We start from the raw sequence: 23,694 nt of genomic DNA on the forward strand, positions 1-23,694 counted from the left end.
CTTCAGCTTCTTCCCTTTCTTGATGTTTCTTACCATGTGGGGGTGTGACACGCTTCACATTCCCCACTAAATATTCAGACTGAGAACAGGCCCTTCTGCTTAGAGTAGAAAGTGGTGGATGTAGTGGAGTCATGCTACCGAGCTATAAAAATAGAGTGATGATGGTCACAGTAGAGAGATGTAAAAATTACATGGACCTTTGCTCTGGTAAATTTGAGAAGAAAGCTAGTGTGCTTACTGAGTAGTACCACGATATGTGGCTACTAGTACTGGAGAAAAAGGACTGGGGCTGAAGGGACCGCTTAGTACTCCTAACAGCACATGCTGTTTTCTCTCACTCAGAATGCCTTTCTCCTCCCTGAAATCTCCATCCTTCAAAGCTGGGCTTAAGTTCTTTTTGATAGAGATCTTCCTTATTAACCCTGCAACCTAACCATCATTCTCTGAACCCATACTGCTGTCTCTATTATTTGGCTTAGTATCTGTTTAGCATTTGTTTCATATATTTTCATGTCATGCCTTCATTAACTACTTTTCTGGAAGCAGGGACCATGTTTTGCTGGGGTTTTTTCCTTAATATAAAAAATTTTAACCATTCACAGAAGTAGGGAGAACATAATAAACTCCCATTTACTCATAACACATATTTAACAATTATCAAGATTTTTGTCTTATTTCCTTTATATGTATATCCTTTGCCTTTTGCCAAAGTATTCTATAGTTCATGTTTTAGGATGCATTTCCAAAAGAAAATATGGTGCCATAGACTAAATGTTTGTGTCCCCCATAAATTCTTATGTTGAAACCTAATCCCTAAAGTGATGGTATTTGGGGCAGGGCCAATAGTAGGTGATGGTATAATATTTAAAGGTAAGGGCTTCTGGGGCCTATAGGTCAAAAGGTTCAAGCCCTCATAAGTGAGATTAATGCCCTTAAAAAGATGTCCCACAAAGCTCCTTTGTCCTTTCTGCCATGCGAGGATACAGCAAAAAGACACAGCTATCTATGAAGCAGGAAGTGGGCCTCACTAGACCAGCTGGCACCTTGATCTTGGACTTCTAAGCCTCCAGAACTGTAAGAAATAAATTTCTGTTGCTTATAAGCCAATCAGTTTACGGTATTTTGTTATAGCAGCCCAAAAGGACTAACATAAATGGTGTTTTCTTAAGTAATCATGATACCTAAACAAAATTAAGAGTGATTCCTTGCTATTATTTCATTTAATACTTGCTTCATATTCAAATTTACCCAGCCGCCTCTAAAATGTCTTTCAACAGTTTGTTACTAATCAGTATGCTAACAAGTCCACATTGCATTTGGTTATTATGTTTCATAGTTCTTTTTTATTGTAAAGCAGCACCCTCCCTCAATGACTTAATGAAGAAACCTAGTCATTTTTCCTACTGAGTATCCCACATTCTGGATTTGTCTGTATGTTTCCTCAGTCATAGGAGTTATGCTTTTTTCATTCATTTACTCAATAGATACGTAGTAGGAGCAGCACGGGAGCCAGAATCCTATAAAATGCAGTGGTTGCAATAGTGACTACATATTATAGCCCTGGCTCAAACAGAACAAAGTCATAAAACAATTACACAAAGTGTTAATTATTAGCAGTTGTGACATGTGCTAAGGGAAAGTACAGGTAATAAGAAATCACAGCAAGGGAACCCAACCTTCTTTAGGGGTCAGAGAGAGTATTTATTTTGTTCAAAGCATCTAGCACAATGTTAAGTAAGAAAAAATTCATTATTTCTGGGTTGGCAAGTGGAGTAAGTCTTCTTCACATATTACTCTTGTAAACTTAAAGGTCATATCACCACCCCTTGAGCTCTGAAGATCAAATCCGAATCTCTTAGGAGTCCAAGTTAGGGGAAACTGAAGGGCCAAACAGGTGGTTTCCTCCAGGTGAAATAAATTCAGAAGCATAATAAGAATTCAGAAAGTGGCTAAATAGATAAAGCCAAAGGAAAAGACTGCATTTTTCTGGACCACGAGTTTGGATATTAGGACAATGAATTTTTGGCAACGAACAGGATGAATATTATTGAAACCTAGAAGAACATGCTTAGTAGGCTATCTGCCACATTGCTCAAGAGGGCTTTTAAGTTAAAATTGAGGAAGGAAAAACGTCCAGGTACACTACAGCAGAGGAGACAAATGATAACCAACACCTTCATTTTAAAAGATTATGTTATTGTTTTTAAAAGATTGTATGTAAAATATATTCGTTTTTATACAATACCATGTTCTTGAGACCAATGTAAATCTCCTTTGTTCGTACCAGATTTTAGTCAAGTTTTTGGAAAATAGCATGGTATCTGTTGGAGCATCTTAGAAAGAAATATGTTCTGTGATGGACTGAGCCATGTCCTCACCCTCCCCTCCAAATTCGTATGTTGAAGCCCTGACCTCTAATGTGTCTGTATTTGGAGAAAAGATCTTTAGGAAGCAATTAAGGCTAAATGAGGTCATTAGGTGTTCCTTTAAGAGGAAAAGAGACCAGATTTCTCTCTCTCCCACAACCATATAAAGACATAACAAGAAGGTAACCATCTGCAAGCCAGGAGGAGAACCCATATCACAACCCGACCCTGCCAAATTCTGATGTGGAACTTGTAGCCTCCAAAACTGTGGGAAAATAAATCTGTTGTTCAAGCCACTCGCCTATAACGTTTTGTTATGACAATCTGAGCTAATACACCTTCCTAATATTTTTCCCTCTCTAGGGTCTAAACTTTAAAGCTCACTCTTTGGTATGATTTGTAGAATACTTCTGCTCAACTGATAGGATACATTGGAGACTAAGGCCAAGTGTATAAAAAAGTATACCCTGACACCTAACCAAGCCGAAAAGAGAAAAATAGTTAGTCAAGACATTTCCTAAACCAAGGGATTAAAATGGAATGAGTGATTTTTATTTGCTTGCATTTATTTGTGAACTCTTGAAATGTCTTATTCTTTTCCATACAAATAGGAGCTCTCCTCAGGTGAACCAGATCTGGGTATTTTCAGCTGTGGTCAGCTTCTCTCTGAATCCCACTAGGGTTTGGTGATGCAGAGTAAACAAGGCTATAAATCAAATGCAATGCATTTAATACCTCAATGCATTGCAAATTGATCTGGAATACGGTTTTCAGCTCAAATCGCTTTTCAAGTGAACTTCCCCTGAAGGGAAGCAATGGAAGTTAAAGATGGAAAAATCCTAAAGTTATATTGGATTCAGATGTGCAGCTCCTTTTCTGAGAGCAGACAGAGGCCAAGTTCCCTCAGGTGAGATTCTTCAGTTCTTTATCTAGTTTGAGCCACGGATATTTTAAAACACACATCCTTGTGGCTGTCATTAAATGTGAAACCTGGTGGGCAAGTTTTCAAGAAATAAGAGCTACAAACAAAATAGCTTTCATTCCATTCAGCATGCTGTGGGAAATGGCTAATGGACAAGCATTACTGTGACTGGCAAGGCAAGCTGCCAATAAATGATAGGCGTAGAGATTCAAACCACTACATAACAGTAACACTTCCTAAGCTTATTTCACTAATTTGTCAAAGTAGGACATTATCTGAAGTGAAAGAAAAACGGGGTTGGAGAGCACAGGGGAAGAAACTATTTAAACGTAAAAGCCATGCTTTTTTCTCATTGGTTAGTTATCTCTGCCTCCAGTAATTATGGTTAGCTTCTGCCATTTCCTGATACCACATCTGGTTTTACCAAGGGCAACATTTCCTCCTTTTCAAATGACAAGCAGAGAGCTATTTCTGGTAGGATAAATTTCCATTGTTTGCTTATTCCTGCATTGTCTTTTTCCATTAGAAAGAAATGAAGTCCAGTGGTTGGATGGGAAGAAAGTGTGGCGTTCTCATGTGCCATCCCTCAGAGAAGTTGCTGGACATTGGGGGCCATATTGTCTTCTCATTTGTCATCTTTTTTTTCTAGAAAAAGAAGAACCTTAAGTGCTGTCTGCGATCTTTTCTCCATTTGCAACCCTTAAATCCCAACTCTTTCTTAAAATATTGAACAGACAAACTGTTAAGCAGTCCAATGCTTGCAAATTCTTATCGTCTGGAATGGAATAAAAACTACTCCATAAGGGAAAAATAAGTTCACTTAATTGTATAGTTTTAAATCAGCAAAAAATTCAATGAACAATGTCCTAAATTCTATTTCAGATAGGCTTTTTTTTTAGTGTAATGGTTAAGAGCACAGACTCTGGGGCTGGGCTATCTAAGGTCAAATGCTATTTCTTTTTGTTGTTTTTGAGACAGAGTCTCGCTCTGTCATCCAGGCTGGAGTGCAATGGCGTGATCTCGGCCCAATGCAACCTCTGCCTCCCGGACTCAAGTGATTCTCCTGCCTCAGCTTCCCAAGTAGCTGGGATTACAGGTGCCCAACACCAGGCACAGCTAATTTTTTTGTATTTTAGTAAAGACGAGGTTCTGCCATGTTGCCCAGGCTGGTCTTGAACTCCTGACCTCAGGCAATCTGCCCAACTCTGCCTCCCAAAGTGCTGGGATTACAAGCATGAGCCACCGCGGCCCCTGGTCAAATGCTATTTTTAACACTTCCACTTGTGAAGATTTAGGTAAATTAATTTAAACTCTTTATGCCTCCATTTTCTCATCTGAAAATAGAGAATAATAGTTCTTCATTACAGGTTGTTGTATCTTGCAAAGAGAAAGAACTATATGAACATTAACTATTACTAAGACTATCTAAGAAAATAGCTAAAGGGCATTACCTTAATCTCACTACTATGTTAGTACTATTAAACAGTTATATGTAAAACCAAGTCAATGCTCACTTGTGTTAGGTCACATTATTCACCAGATAAGAAAAAAGTACAGGCATAAAATTCTTTCTTTAAAATTAGCCTTAACCGAGACTAAAATTTTACCAACAACACAAAGTATAAACTTGACTTTTAAAGGCAAGACATTCTACCTAAATCTACATGATTAAAGAAGAGTCAAACAAAAAACAAACCCTCACAGCAGCCTAGTCTAAAATATTGACATAATCTGAAGCATTGCTCTGGGAGCAAAATACATACTTTTGAGGTGATCTGTTATCAACTTCAGCCTTCAGTCGTAAATTCTCCCTCACCAGACCACCATTTTCCAATTTCAATTTTTTATTTGCCTAAAATAACAAATTGAAAATAAGTAAGCAAAAGCTACAATAAAAGTGCCTTGTAAAAATTACAACATGAGCCATCTGTATTTTTTAGAGTGATAATATCAGAAAACTGAATAGTAGAACATGGCCTTCAGAAACTTAAAATCACTACTGGGAATGACTTCAGAAACTGAATACTACTGAGCATTTTAAAACCATATTCCCCAAGCACTTTGCAAATCTCCTGTCCAGGGAAATAAACAAAACTATGTTAGTTAGCTTAGCGTCATTAAGGGACCATACTAATGGCAAATGTATGTGTGATTTTTTTTCTTTTTCACATAACTGAATATTCTAGGCAAGGTAACATTATACCACATGCAATATCGGCAAACTAATGCTGAAGAGTTAATTCTTGAGCTTTGAAACTGATTTCTGGAGTGCTGTTTAAAAATTTTTTTCTAGTGATAACAAATCTAATATGATTTAACCACTTGGTTTTTTTTCTTCAAAAAGGCTTTTCCAATGTTCTGGCTCACAACTTCTAGGGCCCTCAAAATTGGATCGATCTATCTATCTATCTATCTATCTATCTATCTATCTATCTATCTATCTATATTTTTTGAAAGAGTCTTGCTCAGTTGCCCAGGCTGGAGTGTAGTGGTGTGATCTTGGCTCACTGCAACCTCCACCTCCAGGGTTCAGGTGATTCTCCTGTCTCAGCCTCCCGAAGAGCTGGGACCACAGGCATGTGCCACCATGCCCAGCTAATTTTTGTATTTTAAGTAGAGACGGGATTTTGCCACAGTGGCCAGGCTGGTCTTGAACTTTTGGCCTCAAGTGATCCACCTGCCCCAGCCTCACATAGTGTTAGGATTACAGGTATGAGCCACTTGCCAGGCCTGGATCAGTATTTTCTAATAAATTCTACGAATTGTTCTTTGATTAAAAAAAAAAATCCTTCCAACTATTATTTTCTTTCTTGAATTGTATAACACCTAAAAATTACCTAACAGGACACCAATTGCTAGAAAATCTAGAGGCTCAACACTGATTCTGGACACACTGAAAACTAGTGTGCTTAAATTTTAGAGTCTTCTTAGAAGCTACTTCCTTTAAATTCCCTACTCATTGCTTTTATGTATTACAAAGAAAAATAACACTCCCTAGACTAGAAACCAACCTCACTAACCTGGGAAAGGGAAATTCTTTGACCAGAATATTTACATTTAAAGTGAATGGGTCACAAGAATAACTGTCACCAAAAAAGTTTTAAACCAAGAAGCCTTTGAAACTTATTTCAAAAATTTGGCTATTACTTTGATGAATTTCAAGAACTTCTGACTGTATTACTTACTTACCCACATAAGCTGCAGCACAAGGATCACAGGAGAAATAAGGTAGAGAACATTATTTGGGGGCATAAAGTCTAACTCCCTGACTTAGACCCATCCAGGTTCCCTCTGGGCTCTAGGCACCTGCTTATCTTCATGAATGCACACCAACCACGACTGTGGAGAGTTAATTCTTTAAGTGATTGATAAACACCATTACTGCTTCTCTGAAGATATAAGGAAAGCCATTTACTTCCTCATATATGCAGACAATGAATTAAGCTCTCAAGCACAGCACCATAAGGGGAGGCACTTAGTGAATGCTTTCTGATGATGATGACAAGCTTAAATTAGAAACTCATTTGATTTCCTTTCCCCTTCCCTGCCCCCCACCACTACTGTATGGCTATGTTTCAGTCTCTCAACAGTCCTTTGACTCTCTAATACTTCTCATTATAGGCTGGCTAGTTCCTCAACTATCAGAGATCTTTTCAAGTTCAAGAGGGTTAGGTGAGTAAAAGTTATGAAGGGCAGAGTTCTGCCTACCTTTTGCACCTAAAAGAATAATGAATATTTCAGCTAACCCTTCTGCATTCTCAACACTGATTGGGTAATGACACTGGCTTCATGATGGTTCAAAACTCACCCATTCCAGGTAACATCAGAAAAAAAGTCCACTTCATTCATGCTAAGTAATCCTTTATTCTGAATCTTTTGTATTCCTGTATTTGATTATGTTGAGTATGTTATTACTCCACACTTTAGTTTTTGTCTCTGCAGTCCATGTTTTTTCATTCACTTATGTCCCAGTTTATAACCTATTACCTACTAGCATCACTAGGCATAGAAAATGGGCTTATTCAATATCCCAAAGAATTCTGAAGTCCCAGGGTAGCTTTGAGTATTGAATTTAACATTTGACCATTAAAAGAGCAAAGGAAAATTAACTGTGCTTTATGTATTCTTCTTTAATATCCATCCCTCATATCACCCTTATAAGCCTCACGTTCTAAGAAATATTTACTGCCAAAACTTTAAACGAAGTTTAATAACTATAAAGGAGATCATATAGTGCTTACCAATGGCTCAAGAAGAACCAGGGAAATTAAAGGAACAAGGCAAATTGATAAATACTGTAATTTCCCAGTTGGCATTCCTTTTAGTATCCTATTGTCTTCTAACAAATCAAGGTACTAACACTGGTCATCAATACCCAAAGAAACTATGCACTTCTCCCTCCTACACACTTATAACAAACTCAGTACAATTATGTCTGTAGTTTCTTTTTTATCTAAAAGCACTAAGCTCTCTCTTCTCCTCACCCTGGCCTTTTCTGAGCCCAAACAACATTTATTTTATATGTAGAAGATGGCTTACATGTAAGTTGCAAGTATTTCTCTGCTACTTAACCTGAGGACCTGAGAGCCAATACACAGGGGAACTCCTTTAAAATACCATATGGAGCTCATTAATAATTTTGAGAGATAAGATTTAGTAATTTCACACGGGAATAGTATTTTAAGGAAATGCAAATAGTTGAATATGTGATTGTAGAACTGAGTACTACAAAGCCATCTCCTTTCAGCACAAGAGGACTCCACTGTGGATAAACTTGAACTCAAGCTAAAGGCTGGTCACTTGGGTCAAGATGGTGTTGTAGGAGTTGACTGTAACATCTAGTGCTGATGGCATGGATCTTATCTCCCTTTCTAGGCTGAAAAATCCTAGAGGTTTGCCTTTTTCACCATGCTGTATCTTGTTCAAAGAAAAACTGAAAAAAATGAACCAGTTTCACAAATCACAACATTCTTTTGCATGAAGTAGTCTGAAGCAGCTGCTTATTGCTGTCCTGGAATTAGTCACCAAGCCTTTATCTATCTACAATCTTAAAAATAAGAGAGTGGTAGCAAAAGAAAAGATAAGGTCAAAACTTTTCCTTTCATTGGTGCGAAAATGGGTATGTGTTTGTTTTTAGGTACACAGGGGAAGTCGCTGATATAAGCTTAAAAAACCTATGGCAAACCACAAAGAGGACGAAACAGAAACACATCCTTTAAATTGGTATTACTCTTCTAGAAGAAGATGCAATCTTATACAGAAGCACAACCGTCTCTAATTATAGTCACACATGGAACCACCTGATATTTCTTGGCAGTTAATGATATTTAAATGAGAAAAAGTCTTCTTATTGCATATAAATACTCATCCAGAGATTCTGTCCTTTCCTCACAAATCATCTGATGATGAGTCAAGATAATATGGCTATTTATGCTTTTGAAGGTACTTATTTTAAAAACAACCATAATAGATTTTTAAAAACTACAACTTACCTCCTTTAGCTTATCCACATCATCTTTCACTTTTTCATAGATTTCATTAGCTGTTCTGAGTTTTTTCTTCCACTCTGCTACAGTTTCTGGGTTAATTTTACTTGGATTATCTGTGACTAGATGTTTGTCTTCATTTTGGTTGCCCTGCACCAAGGTTAAAGGATCCAGAATAGTTTTGATCTGTGACTCCAAGCCGAGATTTTTACTCTTAAGCTCTTCTACTTCTTTCTGTAAACAATCTATTTCGTCCTGAAAAAGCATTGCATAGTCATGAGGCAGGCATAGACACTAAACACATACATACATATGCTAAACTGAAGCCAACATGGTTTGAATTTTGTACTTAAAATTCTGTAGATACACAGATTCTTTACACATCAAAAGAGTTTTGCAGGGAGAAAGTCACATGCAGTTTAAATTCTCAAAATGTGGCCTGACTGATAAAAATTGGGATTTATGTTGCCTTCATTTTAATTCAATGTTAGTTGTGATTTTTAAAAATGCCAATCTTTGATTCTATTTATCATCCAGAAAATAAGAAAAGTCACATGAATTCCAACAGGGAAGTAGATTCCATTTCAAAAAAAAACAAAAAAACAAAAAACTTGAGGCATATTAAACTGCTTTACTGAGGGGAATTTGAAAGTACATTGAGGGGGGCCGGGTTAAAAAAAAAAAAAGGTACAGTTTGTCCCCACCTCATCCCCACATCTACAGGGGATTGGTTCTAGGACCCTTAGGGATACCAAAATCCATGGATGCTCAAGTTCCTGATGGAAAATCACTAGTGCTGTATTTGCATATAACCTACGTACATCTTTCCATACATTTTAAGTCATCTCTAGATTATTTATAATAACCAATACAAAGTAAATGTCATACAAATAGTTATTAAACTGCATTATTTTTACATATATTTATTTTTTTAATTTTCAATCTTGGTTGTTTGAATCCACAGATGATGAACCCTTGGATATGGTGGGCTGACTGTACAGAGTTATCAAGATGATCATGCCTGTAATCCCAGCACTTCGGGAGGCCCAAGGCAGGTGGGCCAGCTGAGGTCAGGAGTTCAAGACCAGCCTGGCCAACATGATGAAACCTCGCCTCTACTAAAAATACAAAAAATTAGCTGAGTGTGGTGGCAGGCACCTGCAGTCCCAGCTACTTGAGAGGCTGAGGCAGGAGAATTGCTTGAACCCAGGAGGCAGAGGTTGCAGTGAGCCGAGATCATGCCATCTGCACTCCAGCCTGGGTGACAGAATGAGACTCTGTCTCAAAAAAGAAAAAGAGGATCGTTAGGGTTTTGATATTTATATTTTCACTTCTATATTTGAAGTATGAGTGAAACCATCTACCATTTCCTTCTACTTTTCATTCCAGAATAATATCTGTAGTTAATTTTGAATTTTTAACTTTTCTGGATTCTGGTTCTTCAGTTACTACTGTGACTATTGCAAGTATTAGCTTTCCCACTCTGGAACTGTTTATTATCCTAAAACCAGTCACTAAACATTTGGGTTAGAACTTCTTACTATGATGCCATTTATTCATCTATAATAAATATGTCACCTTAAATTGAGGTTGTTAAAAATTCTTCTAGAAAATAAACTCCCAAGTAGCTCAAGTGATCTCCCAAAGGATTAATTTGTTTACTATCTGAGTATGATAAATATTCATTATATAAAAATACATTTTAGCATTAAATGTCACACAGATAGTACTACTTACTATTTTAAATTGCAATACATTTCAACTTAAATAGCATTTTCATAAAACAAACAAATTCATATATGTAAGGAACACATATATGAATAAACATATATTCAATCATGTATTTATGTCCCACTGCATTCCAAAAATTTTTGAGGCAGTTGAGGCACCTTCCATGTATACAGTTAAACTGAAAGATATTTTGAGTCAAGAGGGGATCAATAATATCTCCTTCTTTAGTCAACATAAAATGACAACTGGGCTTAATATGTACTATTCAAAAGTGTATGTATTCTATTAGCATGAATTTATTTGTAAAAATAGCATCACCATGTCCAATCATCCTGTTCATTCACCATTAGACAATAATTAGGAAACAGCATGTTTTACACTAAAATCTCTGTGCTGGCAGTTGACATAAGGTATAGTATTTACTTTACTAGTATTGATCAGGCTTATAATCATCAGTAACTTCATAGGCAGAAGCAACTGATGACTGCAGAGGTCAGACTGGTTTTCACAAGGAGATTTCCTTTTTCTCCCAACTCCTTGAGGAAGCAAATACAAAATGATATGTCTGTAGAGGTACAAATTTTAACTTAAAAAAAAAAAAAAAAGAAAGAAATGCTTCCATCTGTTCCTTTTTTCTGGAATCCCATTCCCCCTTTCCTTGGTACTTAAAAGAAAAAAACTAAAACAAAAAATCTCTTTCCTCTATTTAAAATACGAAAGGAAAAAAGAAAAAGAATTTATCAAACAATTTCTTTTTATAGGCTTTAAAAATAAAATTTCATTGGATATTTACTCTAAGAAGTCTGGGGACTGAGGTAGGTCAGTTTTTACCTTGAATTCACTGCTCACATAATTTTAAACTTTGATTACTGTTTACCTCATATTCTTTGTGTAGTAATTCAAGTCTAGTTTTCCGAAGATGCTTCCTGACTGTATGGCTTAGCATAGGTTCACTTTCACTTGTTCCTCCTGTAGGAAAAAAAAAATCCTAATTTTTCATTCTGATTCGGGAAGAATGAAAATGATCCTTTTTCGTATTGTTTCATATAGCTTCCCAGCTTCACATCTACCCTTCCCCTTACATACACACTTGGGGCTAACATCTAGGCCTTTTCTCTATCCTAATCTTGAGGAAAAAAAAATATATCAAATAACACCATAAGAAATACCTTCAGTAACACATCATATTGTGTTTACATATCTATATATCTTATCACAGCAAACTCAGTGGAGGAAAGGGCTGTAACAATCACATTTGGACTACTTCAAATTCTGAAAACTAGACTATATTTAAATAATAAAACCAATTATTACATTTACATTTAACCAAGAGATTATATAAAAATGTATTACTGGCTGGGTGCGGTGGCTCACGCCTGTAATCCCAGCACTTTGGGAGGCTGAGGCGGGCGGATCACGAGGCCAGGAGATCGAGACCATCCCGGCTACAGTGAAACCCTGTCTCTACTAAAAATACAAACAAACAAACAAAATTAGCCGGGTGTGGTGGCTGGCGCCTGTAGTCCCAGCTACTCAGGAGGCTAAGGCAGGAGAATGGCATGAACCCGGGAGGCGGAGCTTGCAGTGAGCCGAGATTGCGCCCCTGCACTCCAGCCTGGGCGACAAAGCGAGACTCCGTCTCAAAAAAAAAGAGTATTACTGCTATATACCTATGTATATAGATTAATGTGTCTTTTCACGGATTCTAACAGGCTAGTTACAATGGACTGTAAGTCATGGCATTAACTCTATGTCATGACTTGTTACAAATGCACTCACAATGAATTCTTCCTGAGAGCTCTTCACTGATGCTCTGGTTACCTTCTTTGTACTTCTTAGCATTATAATAATAGCAAAGGTATTTTACAGGTGTTCTTTTTCAGGATGTTCTATCCAAATGCAAAAATGGATGAACTATTTTCCTTGAGAGAATTTATGAAATATCACTTAGGTATGAATGAATAAAGGTAGGATATGGGATGAGAAGAAAAGCTGGGGGAAAATATTCAAATCATCAAAGCTCATATTCTACAAGAAAAGACTTGACTCCTTGGTGAAATTCAGCAGGTAAAAAAAAACAGATAGAGGTTAACCCCGTAGCATGCAACACAGCAGAGAACTAGTCCTCTACCAGACTTCACCCAGGTACCAAGAGCCAACTCTGATTGCTCCTTCAGATCTCTTATTTCCTAAGTCCTACTAGTTCTTCTTTTGCTCTGTAGCATATATATTCCTTTCTATTTCCTTTGTAAAAATCTTGGCTGGGCACGGTGGCTCACGCCTGTAATTCCCAGCACTTTGGGAGGCCGAGGCGGGCAGATCACCTGAGGTCGGGAGTTCGAGACCAGCCTGACCAACATGGAGAAACCCCGTCTCTAATAAAAATACAAAATTAGCCGGGCATGGTGATGCATGCCTATGATCCCAGCTACTTAGGAGGCTGAGGGAGGAGAATTGCTTGAACCCAGGAGGCAGAGGTTGCGGTGAGCCAAAAACGCGCCACTGCATTCCAGCCTAGGCAACAAGAGCGAAACTCTGTCTCAAAAAAAAAAAAAAAAATCTTATTTAAGTCCATTTTCTCTAACTTGGGACTATTACAATGACTTCTTAAGTTTTCTGAAAAATGTTTTCTATACTTGGCTAATTATAGATTTACTTTCAATTTTTCCTATAGCAAAAACAAGTAGAAATCATTTTAATTTTTGCAACCTAAAATAAATAACTTGTATGAGTAGACTAAAAACCAAACTCTAAAAAGGCTCTTTAGAAGTTTTCCTTTTCAAGGATCCTCTAGTTCAAGTTTTACTCCTCCCCCACCCCACCAATATTAATGTGACATGGAATTTGTTTTCACCCTTAATCCAAACTTACATTTTCTATCACCTAGGCAAAAGCCTCCTACCAGACCTACTCACATCCTGTCTACTCCTATAGTCCAACCTATGTATTACCACATGAGTAATATTCGTAAAGCACATTTTGGATCATACCACTCCCTTGCTCAAAACCATCATGCCCAATTCACCCTTCTTCTTAGTCCTAGAGCAAGTCCCTGATTTAGCTGTCATTCAAAGTTCTCTGCACTAAAGTCTCAATTTACCTTTCATCTTATCTCAGTAGTCGGACCCAAAGTAGACTACTGATCATTTCTAAAAACATGCTCTGGGTTTTCCTGTATCTAAACTTTTTAGTTCATGCTATTCTCCCTGCAGGAAATGCCCTCCTTAATTTTCACCGTTGAAATGTTACCCATCCTTAAATTTAAATGTCCAGCTTAAAGGCCACCTACTTTATGAAGCCCTTCTCAGTGTTCTTAGCTGAAGTTTCTTGCCTGAACTCTCTGGGCTTTTTTTGGGGCCCTTAGCACTTGCTGCTTTTCTTTTGGTTCAGTTGCTATGAAAATGTAAGTTCCGTGAGGCTCTCAGGGTTATTCCTCTTAGCACCTCTCAGTGCCTTGTGCCCCAGCTGCTCCACACATACATTACACAAATTACTCATCCACTCAGTATTATGTTGGCCAAATAGCATCACTGAAAATAGTCTATTTCAGTCTTCCTCAAAATATACATTATTTGGAGATTGTTTCAAACCTATTCCTATGCACATATAAAACAGGCCCTTACCTATAATTTCTTTGCAAGGATTTTCAGGAGTGATGGGGACTCTGCAAGCTGGACACTGGCTATTATTCTTCAACCACAAATCAATACAAATCGAACAAAATACATGGTTGTTGATGCATATGACAGGCTGACGTACCTTTGAAACAAAAACATCACTTTTAGTACAGGACGACAGTCATAATTAGAAGATCAAATGGTTTAGTTTACAGCAAACTGCTTCTCTAGATTATAGCAGAGTAGGTTTTTAAGAAGGGATATCTAGGGCTTTTAAAAACACTGCTTCTGTTGGTCACTTTTCTTTTTACACATGTTTAACAGAGATACTAGCTGAGATACTGGATCATGCAGACTGAAGCTTTTGACATATCAAATGCTTTATTTTGTACCTAAACCACAGAATTCATGCCAAAAAGAAAATGCTTTTTGTTCCACTAAGGCTGGGACAATTTTGCTCAAACTCTTCTATTTTAGCATTATAGAACAGCAGGATTAGGTTTTTGAAAATATCATTTAGCACAATCATCCATCTGATGCCCAAATCCTTTTCTCAATTCATTCCACTGTGTTACAAAGTAACAGCAACTATTAAATATTGTATTGATATTTTACTAGAAATTCCCCAAAACCAAACAGTAATGAAAGCTAAAACAACCCAAAAGGCATGAGCTTCACTCTCAAGTAGTTTATAATCTAAACAGCAAATAATGCAGACAGAATTACTGAGATACACCAAATACACAAATCTTTGACTCCAGGCTCCATTTAAACAAGCACAAATAATAATACCTTATACATTTATAGCTTTTTTTTTTTTTTTTTTTTTTTTTGAGACGGAGTCTCGCTCTGTTACCCAGGCTGGAGTACAGTGGCACCATCTAGGCTCACTGCAACCTCTGCCTCCTGGGTTCAAGCAATTCTCCTGTCTCAGCCTCCCGAGTAGCTGGGACTACAGGCGCCTGCCACCACGCCAGCTCATTTTTCTATTTTTAGTAGAGACAGGGTTTCACCACATTGGTCAGGCTGGTCTCAAACTCTTGACCTCAGGTGATCTGCCCGCCTCGGCCTCCCAAAGTGCTGGGATTACAGGCGTGAGCCACCGCGCCTGGCCTGTAGTCATATTTTACAAACGGCTTTCACATGCATCTTTCACCACCCCAACCCTTTTCCATCTCTCTTTTTAAAAATACCACAACTTGGTGAGGTAAACCGGGTAAATATGCTTTACAAATAAGAAAACAAAGGCATGAAGAAATTAGGTAGCTTGCTCAGGGTTAACTGGGTGTGTTGACTGTTTGTAGTTGTTTTATCAGGAGGAAGAAAGAAAAGAGAAGCTGCTTTGGTTTTCTCCACAGCATTTATATTACCTGATATTATATGCGTGTTTACATATTTATTGTCTATCTCCCTTATCAGAATGGAAACTCCATGAGAGCAAGAACTTCTTTACTCTCATTCATAACTAAACCTTTAGTGCCTAGAAGATAGCTTGGTACTTAGCAGGTACTCAACAAAGGTTTGTTGAATGATTAACTGCTATTAAGATAGTATTAACATTCAACTAGTTGGGAAAGTTGTCAGAAGGAAATATTTTTTGAAATAGCACAAATTTAGCAATACAAACAAAAACAGCACAGAAAAATGTAGTCTTATCACTTGATTTACATGGTATCTTCACGGTGGGACTCAAAACATTTCATAGCCATTTTCAATATTTCCCTAATAGTAATTACAGTATAGAACCCTTCTGCACTAGGAACTGGAAGACTAGGTCAAGGGAAAGCAGAGTAAGTAGAGGGAGAATGAAGAGGCAGAACCACCACAAACCACTTTTCTCAGAGAAAATGCTTGTGCTACTCTATGTCTGCCTTAAAAGGATCTACTGAGTATTCATTAATTTAAAAGGGGCCCCCACCTCTCAGAGAATTAATAGATGCATAGCTATTCATGACGGTAGGGAAAAGAAAGAGAGATCAGACTGTTACTGTGTCTATGTAGAAAAGGAAGACATAAGAAACTCCATTTTGACCTGTACCCTGAACAATTGCTTTGCCCTGAGATGCTGTTAATCTGTAACTTTGCCCCAATCCTGTGCTCACAGAAACATGTGTTGCATGGAATCAAGATTTAAGGGATCTAGGGCTGTGCAGGATGTGCCTTGTTAATAAAATGTTTACAGGCAGTATGCTTGATAAAAGTCATCACCATTCTCCATTCTTGAGTAACCAGGGGCACAATGCACTGCGGAAAGCCGCAGGGACCTCTGCACAGGAAAGCCGGGTATTGTCCAAGGTTTCTCCCTATGTGATAGCCTGAGATATAGCCTCATGAGATGGGAAAGATCTGACCGTCCCCCAGCCTGACACCCGTGAAGGGTCTGTGCTGAGGAGGATTAGTAAAAGAGGAAGGCCCCTTGCAGTTGAGATAAGAGGAAGGCCTCTGTCTCCTGCCTGCCCCGGGGAATGGAATGTCTTGGTATAAAACCCGACTGTACATTTGTTCAGTTCTGAAATAGGAGAAAAACCGCCCTGTGGCAGGAGGCGAGACATGTTGGCAGCAATACTGCTCTGTTACTCTTTACCCCACTGAGATGTTTGGGTGGAGAGAAGCATAAATCTGGCCTACGTGCACATCCGGGCACAGTACCTTCCCTTGAACTTATTTGTGACACAGATTCCTTTGCTCACATGTTTTCTTGCTGACCTTCTCCCCACTATCACCCTGCTCTCCTACTACATTCCTCTTGCTGAAACAGTAAAACAGTAATCAATAAATACTGAGGGAACTCAGAGACCAGTGCCGGTGCAGGTCCTCCGTATGCTGAGCACCGGTCTCCTGGGCCCACTGTTCTTTCTCTATACTTTGTCTTTGTGTCTTATTTCTTTTCTCAGTCTCTCGTCCTACCTGATGAGAAATACCCACAGGTGTGGAGGGGCTGGCTCCCTTCAATGATGGGCAAGTAATCATTTGAGTCTCATTACAAAGAGCTCTCTGGTCTCAGTCTGGCTTTCTGAACATTCTGGTTCTCCCTTGATTATGAACACTAACCCAAGAAAACTAAACAAAGATCATTTGGAATAGATTTAAACTTCTTGGAGAAACTTAATTCTAAGCATTCATTTCAACTGGTTTGACAAGATTCATTAAAAAAAAAAATCATGAACCATAGTGTTTCAAAGTCTTCTTCCAAAGTGGTCCTACCAGCAGCCAGGAGTGAACGCTTATCTATAAAGTATTCCTGGTCAGAGTCTCAAATGGCAGACAAACCTGAACTTTCTTTGTAGGTTCTATTTTTTTTCTTAAAAATTCATGTGATTTGCAAGTCCAGACCATAATATATTCATATATGTTTTAATTTCATCTTTATGTCATGAAATCTTTTAAGAGCACAAAAATCCCAAACCAAGAAGATACTGCCTTATCTATCCTGTAACTTCCCCCAAACATACACACACACACACACACACATACATATCATATCCCTGCAATATTCCTAGAAGTACTATATGCCCCAAAATTAGGAAGCTCAGGTAAAAAAGGAAGTTATCTACTGTTATCTACTTTTATAGTAAGTTATTTTTTATAAGTTATAAACTCATCTGAAAATGGATAAAAGCCAATGCTCAAGACATAAAAGTGTGCACGTTATATGAGAGGATTCAAGATGCTCTGCCAATCTTTCCATTAAAAAAACACATTTAAAAGCAATCAGTAGGTCAGGCACGGTGGCTCACTCCTGTAATTCCAGCACTTTGGGAGGCCGAGGCGGGCTGATCACCTGAGGTCAGGAGTTTGAGACCAGCCTGGCCAACATGGAGAAACCCCATCTCTACTAAAAATACAAAATTAGCAGGTCGTGGTGGCGTGTGCCTGTAATCCCAGCTACTTGGGAGGCTGAGGCAGGAGAATCACTTGAACCCGGGAGGCAGAGGTTGCGGTGAGCTGAGATCGCACCATTGCACTCCAGCCTGGGCAACAAGAGCAAAACGCCATCTCAAAAAAAAAAAAAAAAAAAAAAAAAAGAATCAGTATTTTTCATATATTTGCTCCCACAACAAAGGTTAAATATTATCTCCCCAATCTATGAAGTGGTTTTGAGCAACTCAGTAGTTGGTGTTATCATATACTGAAGTGGCAAAGACAAGAAAAGCAGATTTCGCACAAGGTAAACATCAAGAATTCTGTTTTAGCTATGCTAAATTTGTGATGCTAAGCCCATTTTTAAGTGGACAAGTTCAGCAAGGCAGGTTTTGAGTCACTGCCATAAAAGATATGAGCATATAAAGCCATAGGACTGGAGGAGATCTCATGAATGGACAAAACAGCTGGAGAAAAGGCACTCCAGCAAGCAAAGGAAGAGGAAGAGCAACCAGCAGAGGAAACTGACAAGGAGGGGTCCTGTGATGTAGGAAAGGAGAATATGATATCACAGAAGTCAAGGCAAGAAAGTTTTTCAAGAGAGAGGCAGCGGCCAGATAAGTAAAACATTGATGTGAGATTGAGTTTGATGTGCACTGAGATGTGACTATGGGATTTAACTGCTTGGAAGTCACTGTGATCAGTTACCGACAAGCACTGTTTCAGCGAATGTTGGGGATGGAAACCTGACTGGAGGTTGAGAGACAATGAAAGATGAAGAAGTGAAGACAGAAAATACAGACAATTCTTTCATGTTTTGCTGTAAAGGAGAGAGCATAAAAATGAGACGACGGTTAGGAATGCCAATGGGAATGATAAAGAGAGGATATTAGTGATGGAGGAACAGTGATGGGGGTATTACAGCGATAGGCAACAAAGTCCGTAAGAAGTCAAGAGGGGAAAGGGATCCAAAGCACAAAAGGACATTTTGGCATATACAGGAGTGAGGGTTTGTCTTCTTTTGCAACAGAAGGGAAAATAGAGGGTGTGTGAACAAATACAAAGGGGTTGGAAGATCTGTGGATGGAAAAATGAGGAAATTCATGTTCCCACTATCTCAGCTGCTTATCTTTTGTCATCAAATATGAGGTGAAGTTATCAGCTGAAAACGAGAAGGGAAGTGGGTTACAGATTTGAGAAGACAGGAGAATAAAGCAGTAATTTTGAAAAGTGAGAAAGCAAATTTACTAGGGATAGGTAGCAGATTGCTATACATTGTTGAGTTCCTTTTCCAGGTCTGTGGTTTCTAATGCAAAGTAAGATTAATTAACGTAGGTGTGTATTTTTCTTATCAATATTTAGCTGTGGAGACTCAGGCAGGAAGTAGATGAGTAGTTTGGTTTACCCAGAGTTGGGGTTTTGCCAAGGAGGAAGAGACAGGGACTGATGATAACAAATGACCACGAATAATAAGGGAAACAAGTACATAAGTGGTAATGATAACAGTGAAAAAGTGATAGGGTCAACAAAAATGTTTCGATGAGGTTGAAGTAATGGTAGAGAATAAGTATGATAGAAACAGGATCAGAGAGTGGGATGCTTATAGTCAAGATACTAAAGGTGGTATAACTGCTTTCTCTAATGTTTTGTTCTGGGCCATCTTATCTGATGTGTTCTATTTTCTCTCTCAATCTCATGTGTCACATGGCATTAACATCTATTCTATGCTGACAACTCCCAAGTCTCCCTCTGTAACTGGACCTCAGTAAGTGGCAGAGCTTAGGCTCTGACAGACAAACCTGGGGCCAACTCCAGTTCTGCCATTTATTGAGCAGTCTGACCTTGGGTAAGCCCTTTAGCTACTGTGGGCATCAGTTTCTGCCTCTGAAAACTGTGGCTTAACCTAGTAACCTTTTCATTCAGGTTTAAGATAATATAATGGATGTCAGCACAGACATTTCTACATAGCAATCCCTCAAGAAAAAAAAAGGTAATATTACTATATCCAAGTGCCTAGGAGCCAACTACATATAAGGATCCTGCAGCTGTCTCAACCATAATTTGGCCTCCACTACACACTTGCTCCTCTTCCTGCACACCCTCCCACCTAAGTTAATGAGATCACTATTTCTCCACTTGAGCTATAACAGAGCTATCTCTGAATCACTCTTTTTACTTAACCTCACCATCCAAACTGTCACCAGATGCTGGTATTATACATTAAGTCTAAGAAGCCACAGGTTTGAAGATTCACCAATATTTTATGTATCACTAAGAATGAAAAACTGTCAATTACAATTGTTAAGATACAATCAGATTCCAGAGATGTTATAATTTGAAAAAAAAAGTACATCTCAGAATAGTCAAAACATAACAAATCTACCTCCAAACATTCTTTCACCTCTCATCTATCCTTTCCTGTGCATCTTCACTCCAATGAATTTAAGGTTCTCATTCTTTTATCTTTGATCTACTGCAATGACCACCTCCCAAGCTTCCAAATGTTCATTTCAGTACATGTTTCACAATGATGCCAGAGCTACCTTCCTAAAATATGAATAAGCAGCTTTCACTCCTCTCCTACAAAACAGTAATGATTTTTTTCCTGCTCATAGTTCGAGGTATAGCCTTCAAAGAACATAATCTAATTCTTAAACAGCCATTTCCCTTTATCTACCATTTCAATATTTGACACAATGCACACTTCAACCTCATAGGTCTACTTATGTTCACCAATAAGAATATGAACGTTGGGGGCTCCCTGTTTATGGGGCTCCCTATTTATGGAGCTCCCATTTCTCAGCTTGATATATCCTCCTGGTCTCTCCATTCTCCTGACAGTAATAAAAAAAATTCCTTCCCTCCTTTTAAGATGCAAATAAAATGCCACCTCCTCTGCAAGCCTTTCATTAATATTTTTCAGAATTAACCAAGTCTTTGATAGGGCACTCTCTGTTCATTTATTTAATGTTCACCTCTTTCTGCATTGTGCTGTACTCAGAAACTGCTTACATCCTGTCTTCCTTATTAGATTTCAGGCTCACTGACAACAGGGTGAGTGTCCTTCTCATCTCTAACAACAACTGCAAGATTAATAAAAGTGAATTTTGATGTACTATAATGAAAGGCTGAGATAACAATCCTAAAAGTGCTTCAAGCAGCAAAAGGTTAACAGCCACTGTCAAACTGTAAAAAAGCAAAAGTTTAACCTTCCCATTTAATACGCCAAAATGATACAGAACCACCACCACAGGCCGACTGCTTGGCTCTGTCTGCTAAGAGTCATTAACAATGTCACCCACAGGAAAGTTTTCTGCACTGTTGGATACCTGGTATTATCACCACCTTTGTGTTGGGACGATTTCGGAAACAGGTGACTAATTCATTTCTTTGGAAATGAATATTGGAATGAGTATTTATCAGATGATGATTTCTAGACAACGCAATCAATGAATTTATCTTAGGAGAATAGAAATTTCTAAAGAACTACTAAAACAAGTTACTTGTTATATATTTGACTGTAATCTGTGGTAGCAAAACACAAAGAATCTAGCACCCACCCTCTTCTACCCAGATCCTGCTCTGGGTAGAACAAAACACACACATAATTTTCTTTAATAAGATCTTCCCAAGACAAAAAAAAAAAAAAGTCATCATTTGTCACATTATTAGACTTTCTATCCAATTTACTCTCAAATGAGACCTGTGGCAATAAAACAGTACTCATGAAATAAAAATACAAGACAAAAAAATGGCAATGGTAAGTGACATACAATTCCAAACTCATCTGGAGTAAGCATATTAAAGTGGTTTCCTAGGGAGCGGTCCCCAACCTTTTTGGCACTAGGGACTGGTTTCGTGGAAGATAATTTTTCCACAGACTGGGGGGTTCCACCTCAGAACATCAGGCATTAGATCTCCTAAGGAGCACACAATCTAGATCCCTTGCATGCACAGTTCACATTTGGGTTCATGCTCCTATGAAAATCTAATGCTGCCTCTGATCTGACAGGAGGCGGAGCTCAGGTGGTAATACTATCTCACTCCCTGCTCACCTTCTGCTGTGCAGTCCTGGTTCCTGATAGGCCACTGACTGAACAGTACCTGACGGAGACTGGAGACTCCTGCCCTAGGGTATATCCTCCAGGTGTAAAGGATGGGCTCTTCTTACTGGAATGGGCCTGAGGGGGCAGTTCTTGGGGCAGATATATTAACCTTACAATCTGTTACTCTGATATTTCATTTCTTTTAAATATGTTCCAGTCTTAAGAGAGTCCACTCTACCACCAAATCCCCTTTCTTAAAAAAGCAAGTATACTTGGGCAGAGACATGCCTAAGGCTGTTGTTCATTAATATCCATATCATCCTAGACTCACCCACTAGGAGTTACACATTGGCTTCAAACAGCGTTTCTCAACTTTGACATTACTAACATTTTGGACTGAAGAAAGTTTTGTTTTAGGCGGTTCCCTGCATATTATAGGATGTCTGGCTAGCAGCATCCCTGGGCTCTACCTACTAGATGCCAGTAGCAGCCCCTTGAAAACAATGAGAAATGTCTCCACACACTGCCCCATGTCCCTGGGGGACAAAATCTACCTCCACCTAGTTGAGAACCACTAGTATGGGATATTCAAAGGAATCTTACTAATAAGCTAGTGGGGCTGTTAGTATCAAATCCATTTTCAGTTGTGGAAACTCAGACTCTAAGAAATAATGATACGGGTTATAAATGGTAGAGCTAGCATTTGTACTCAATGTGATTCAACTGCAAAATCATGTGTTCTTTGAACTAAGAAACAGTTCTTTCTTCCTTGGAGCAGGGTTAGTGAACAATAATCTGGGAGAAATAAATACAGGATGATGTGCCTGAAGGAAGTGAGATCCTGGACACTGATGGAGGTGATGGGAGTGAAGACGGTATTGATGAACTTTACCAACTGGTCTTGCAATTATATCTATTATAAAACCAACTCCCCTGCTCTTCTGGCATCCTCCCCTCACTAGAGACAAGAGCCAACTGTGCTTCTAGAAAGAATATTATTCTTTCTTGCACCTTGTCAAAACTTTATTGGTTTCTCTAGTGAAGACCTGGAAAGACTATGAAAAGGATTAGTCCTCAGTGTAAAAATGACTATGGTAGGGGCACCACTACTTCAACATTAGGAATTTGGAAACTTTCCAAAACAAAATTCCTGGATAGCTCTTGGTAATGTTTTAGAAATCCCTGGCTCTGGGCCAGAATTTAGGTCCTATAACTTAAGGAAAAAAAAAAAACCTGTGTGAAATAAGTCACTTAATGCCTATAGAACTGGTTCCCCATTCCTGTCTAGGTAAAAGGAGAGATGATACATCTCTTCTCTTCTACCTTCGTCCCTACCAGAAATGCTTTGGGATAAACTGGAATTGTATTTGTCAAGTAAGTATGTCAGCTATTACATACCAACCCTGATAATTACTAGGATACATCTACGATTTTTGAATTAACTTATTATACACTATGTATAAAATGCAATATTGTTATACTTTCTGAAAGTGAATCCTTCAAACTTATTTTAAACTGGAAAAAAGAGAAAAATGTAGAACTTGCAGTCCATATGGCTTTTTTCCAAAGCAAATTACTTATGACAATTATGTACAAGGCTGGTTCTTAAATCCACTCTTGGGAACTGAGAGGCAATCAGGACTCAAACATGGGCTCCATGTACTG

The 23,694-nt window shown here is 38.4% G+C and overlaps 1 protein-coding gene across 2 annotated transcripts in view; it reads right to left on the reverse strand.

Moving 5' to 3' along the window:
- OBI1 (ORC ubiquitin ligase 1) overlaps window positions 1-23,694 on the reverse strand; it is a 44,150-nt gene that overhangs the window by 15,437 nt on the left and 5,019 nt on the right. For both annotated transcript variants that reach the window (XM_055360745.2, XM_004054626.5), the window contains exons 2-5: window positions 14,129-14,264; window positions 11,383-11,474; window positions 8,781-9,029; window positions 5,052-5,140 (exon numbers count right to left, since the gene is read on the reverse strand). In XM_055360745.2, the coding sequence (XP_055216720.2) occupies window positions 5,052-5,140; window positions 8,781-9,029; window positions 11,383-11,474; window positions 14,129-14,264 (566 nt within the window). The remainder of the gene's footprint in view (window positions 1-5,051; window positions 5,141-8,780; window positions 9,030-11,382; window positions 11,475-14,128; window positions 14,265-23,694) is intronic.

Source organism: Gorilla gorilla, chromosome 14 (assembly GCF_029281585.2).
Source record: "Gorilla gorilla gorilla isolate KB3781 chromosome 14, NHGRI_mGorGor1-v2.1_pri, whole genome shotgun sequence".
In the NCBI taxonomy this organism is placed as follows: Eukaryota; Metazoa; Chordata; class Mammalia; order Primates; family Hominidae; genus Gorilla; species Gorilla gorilla.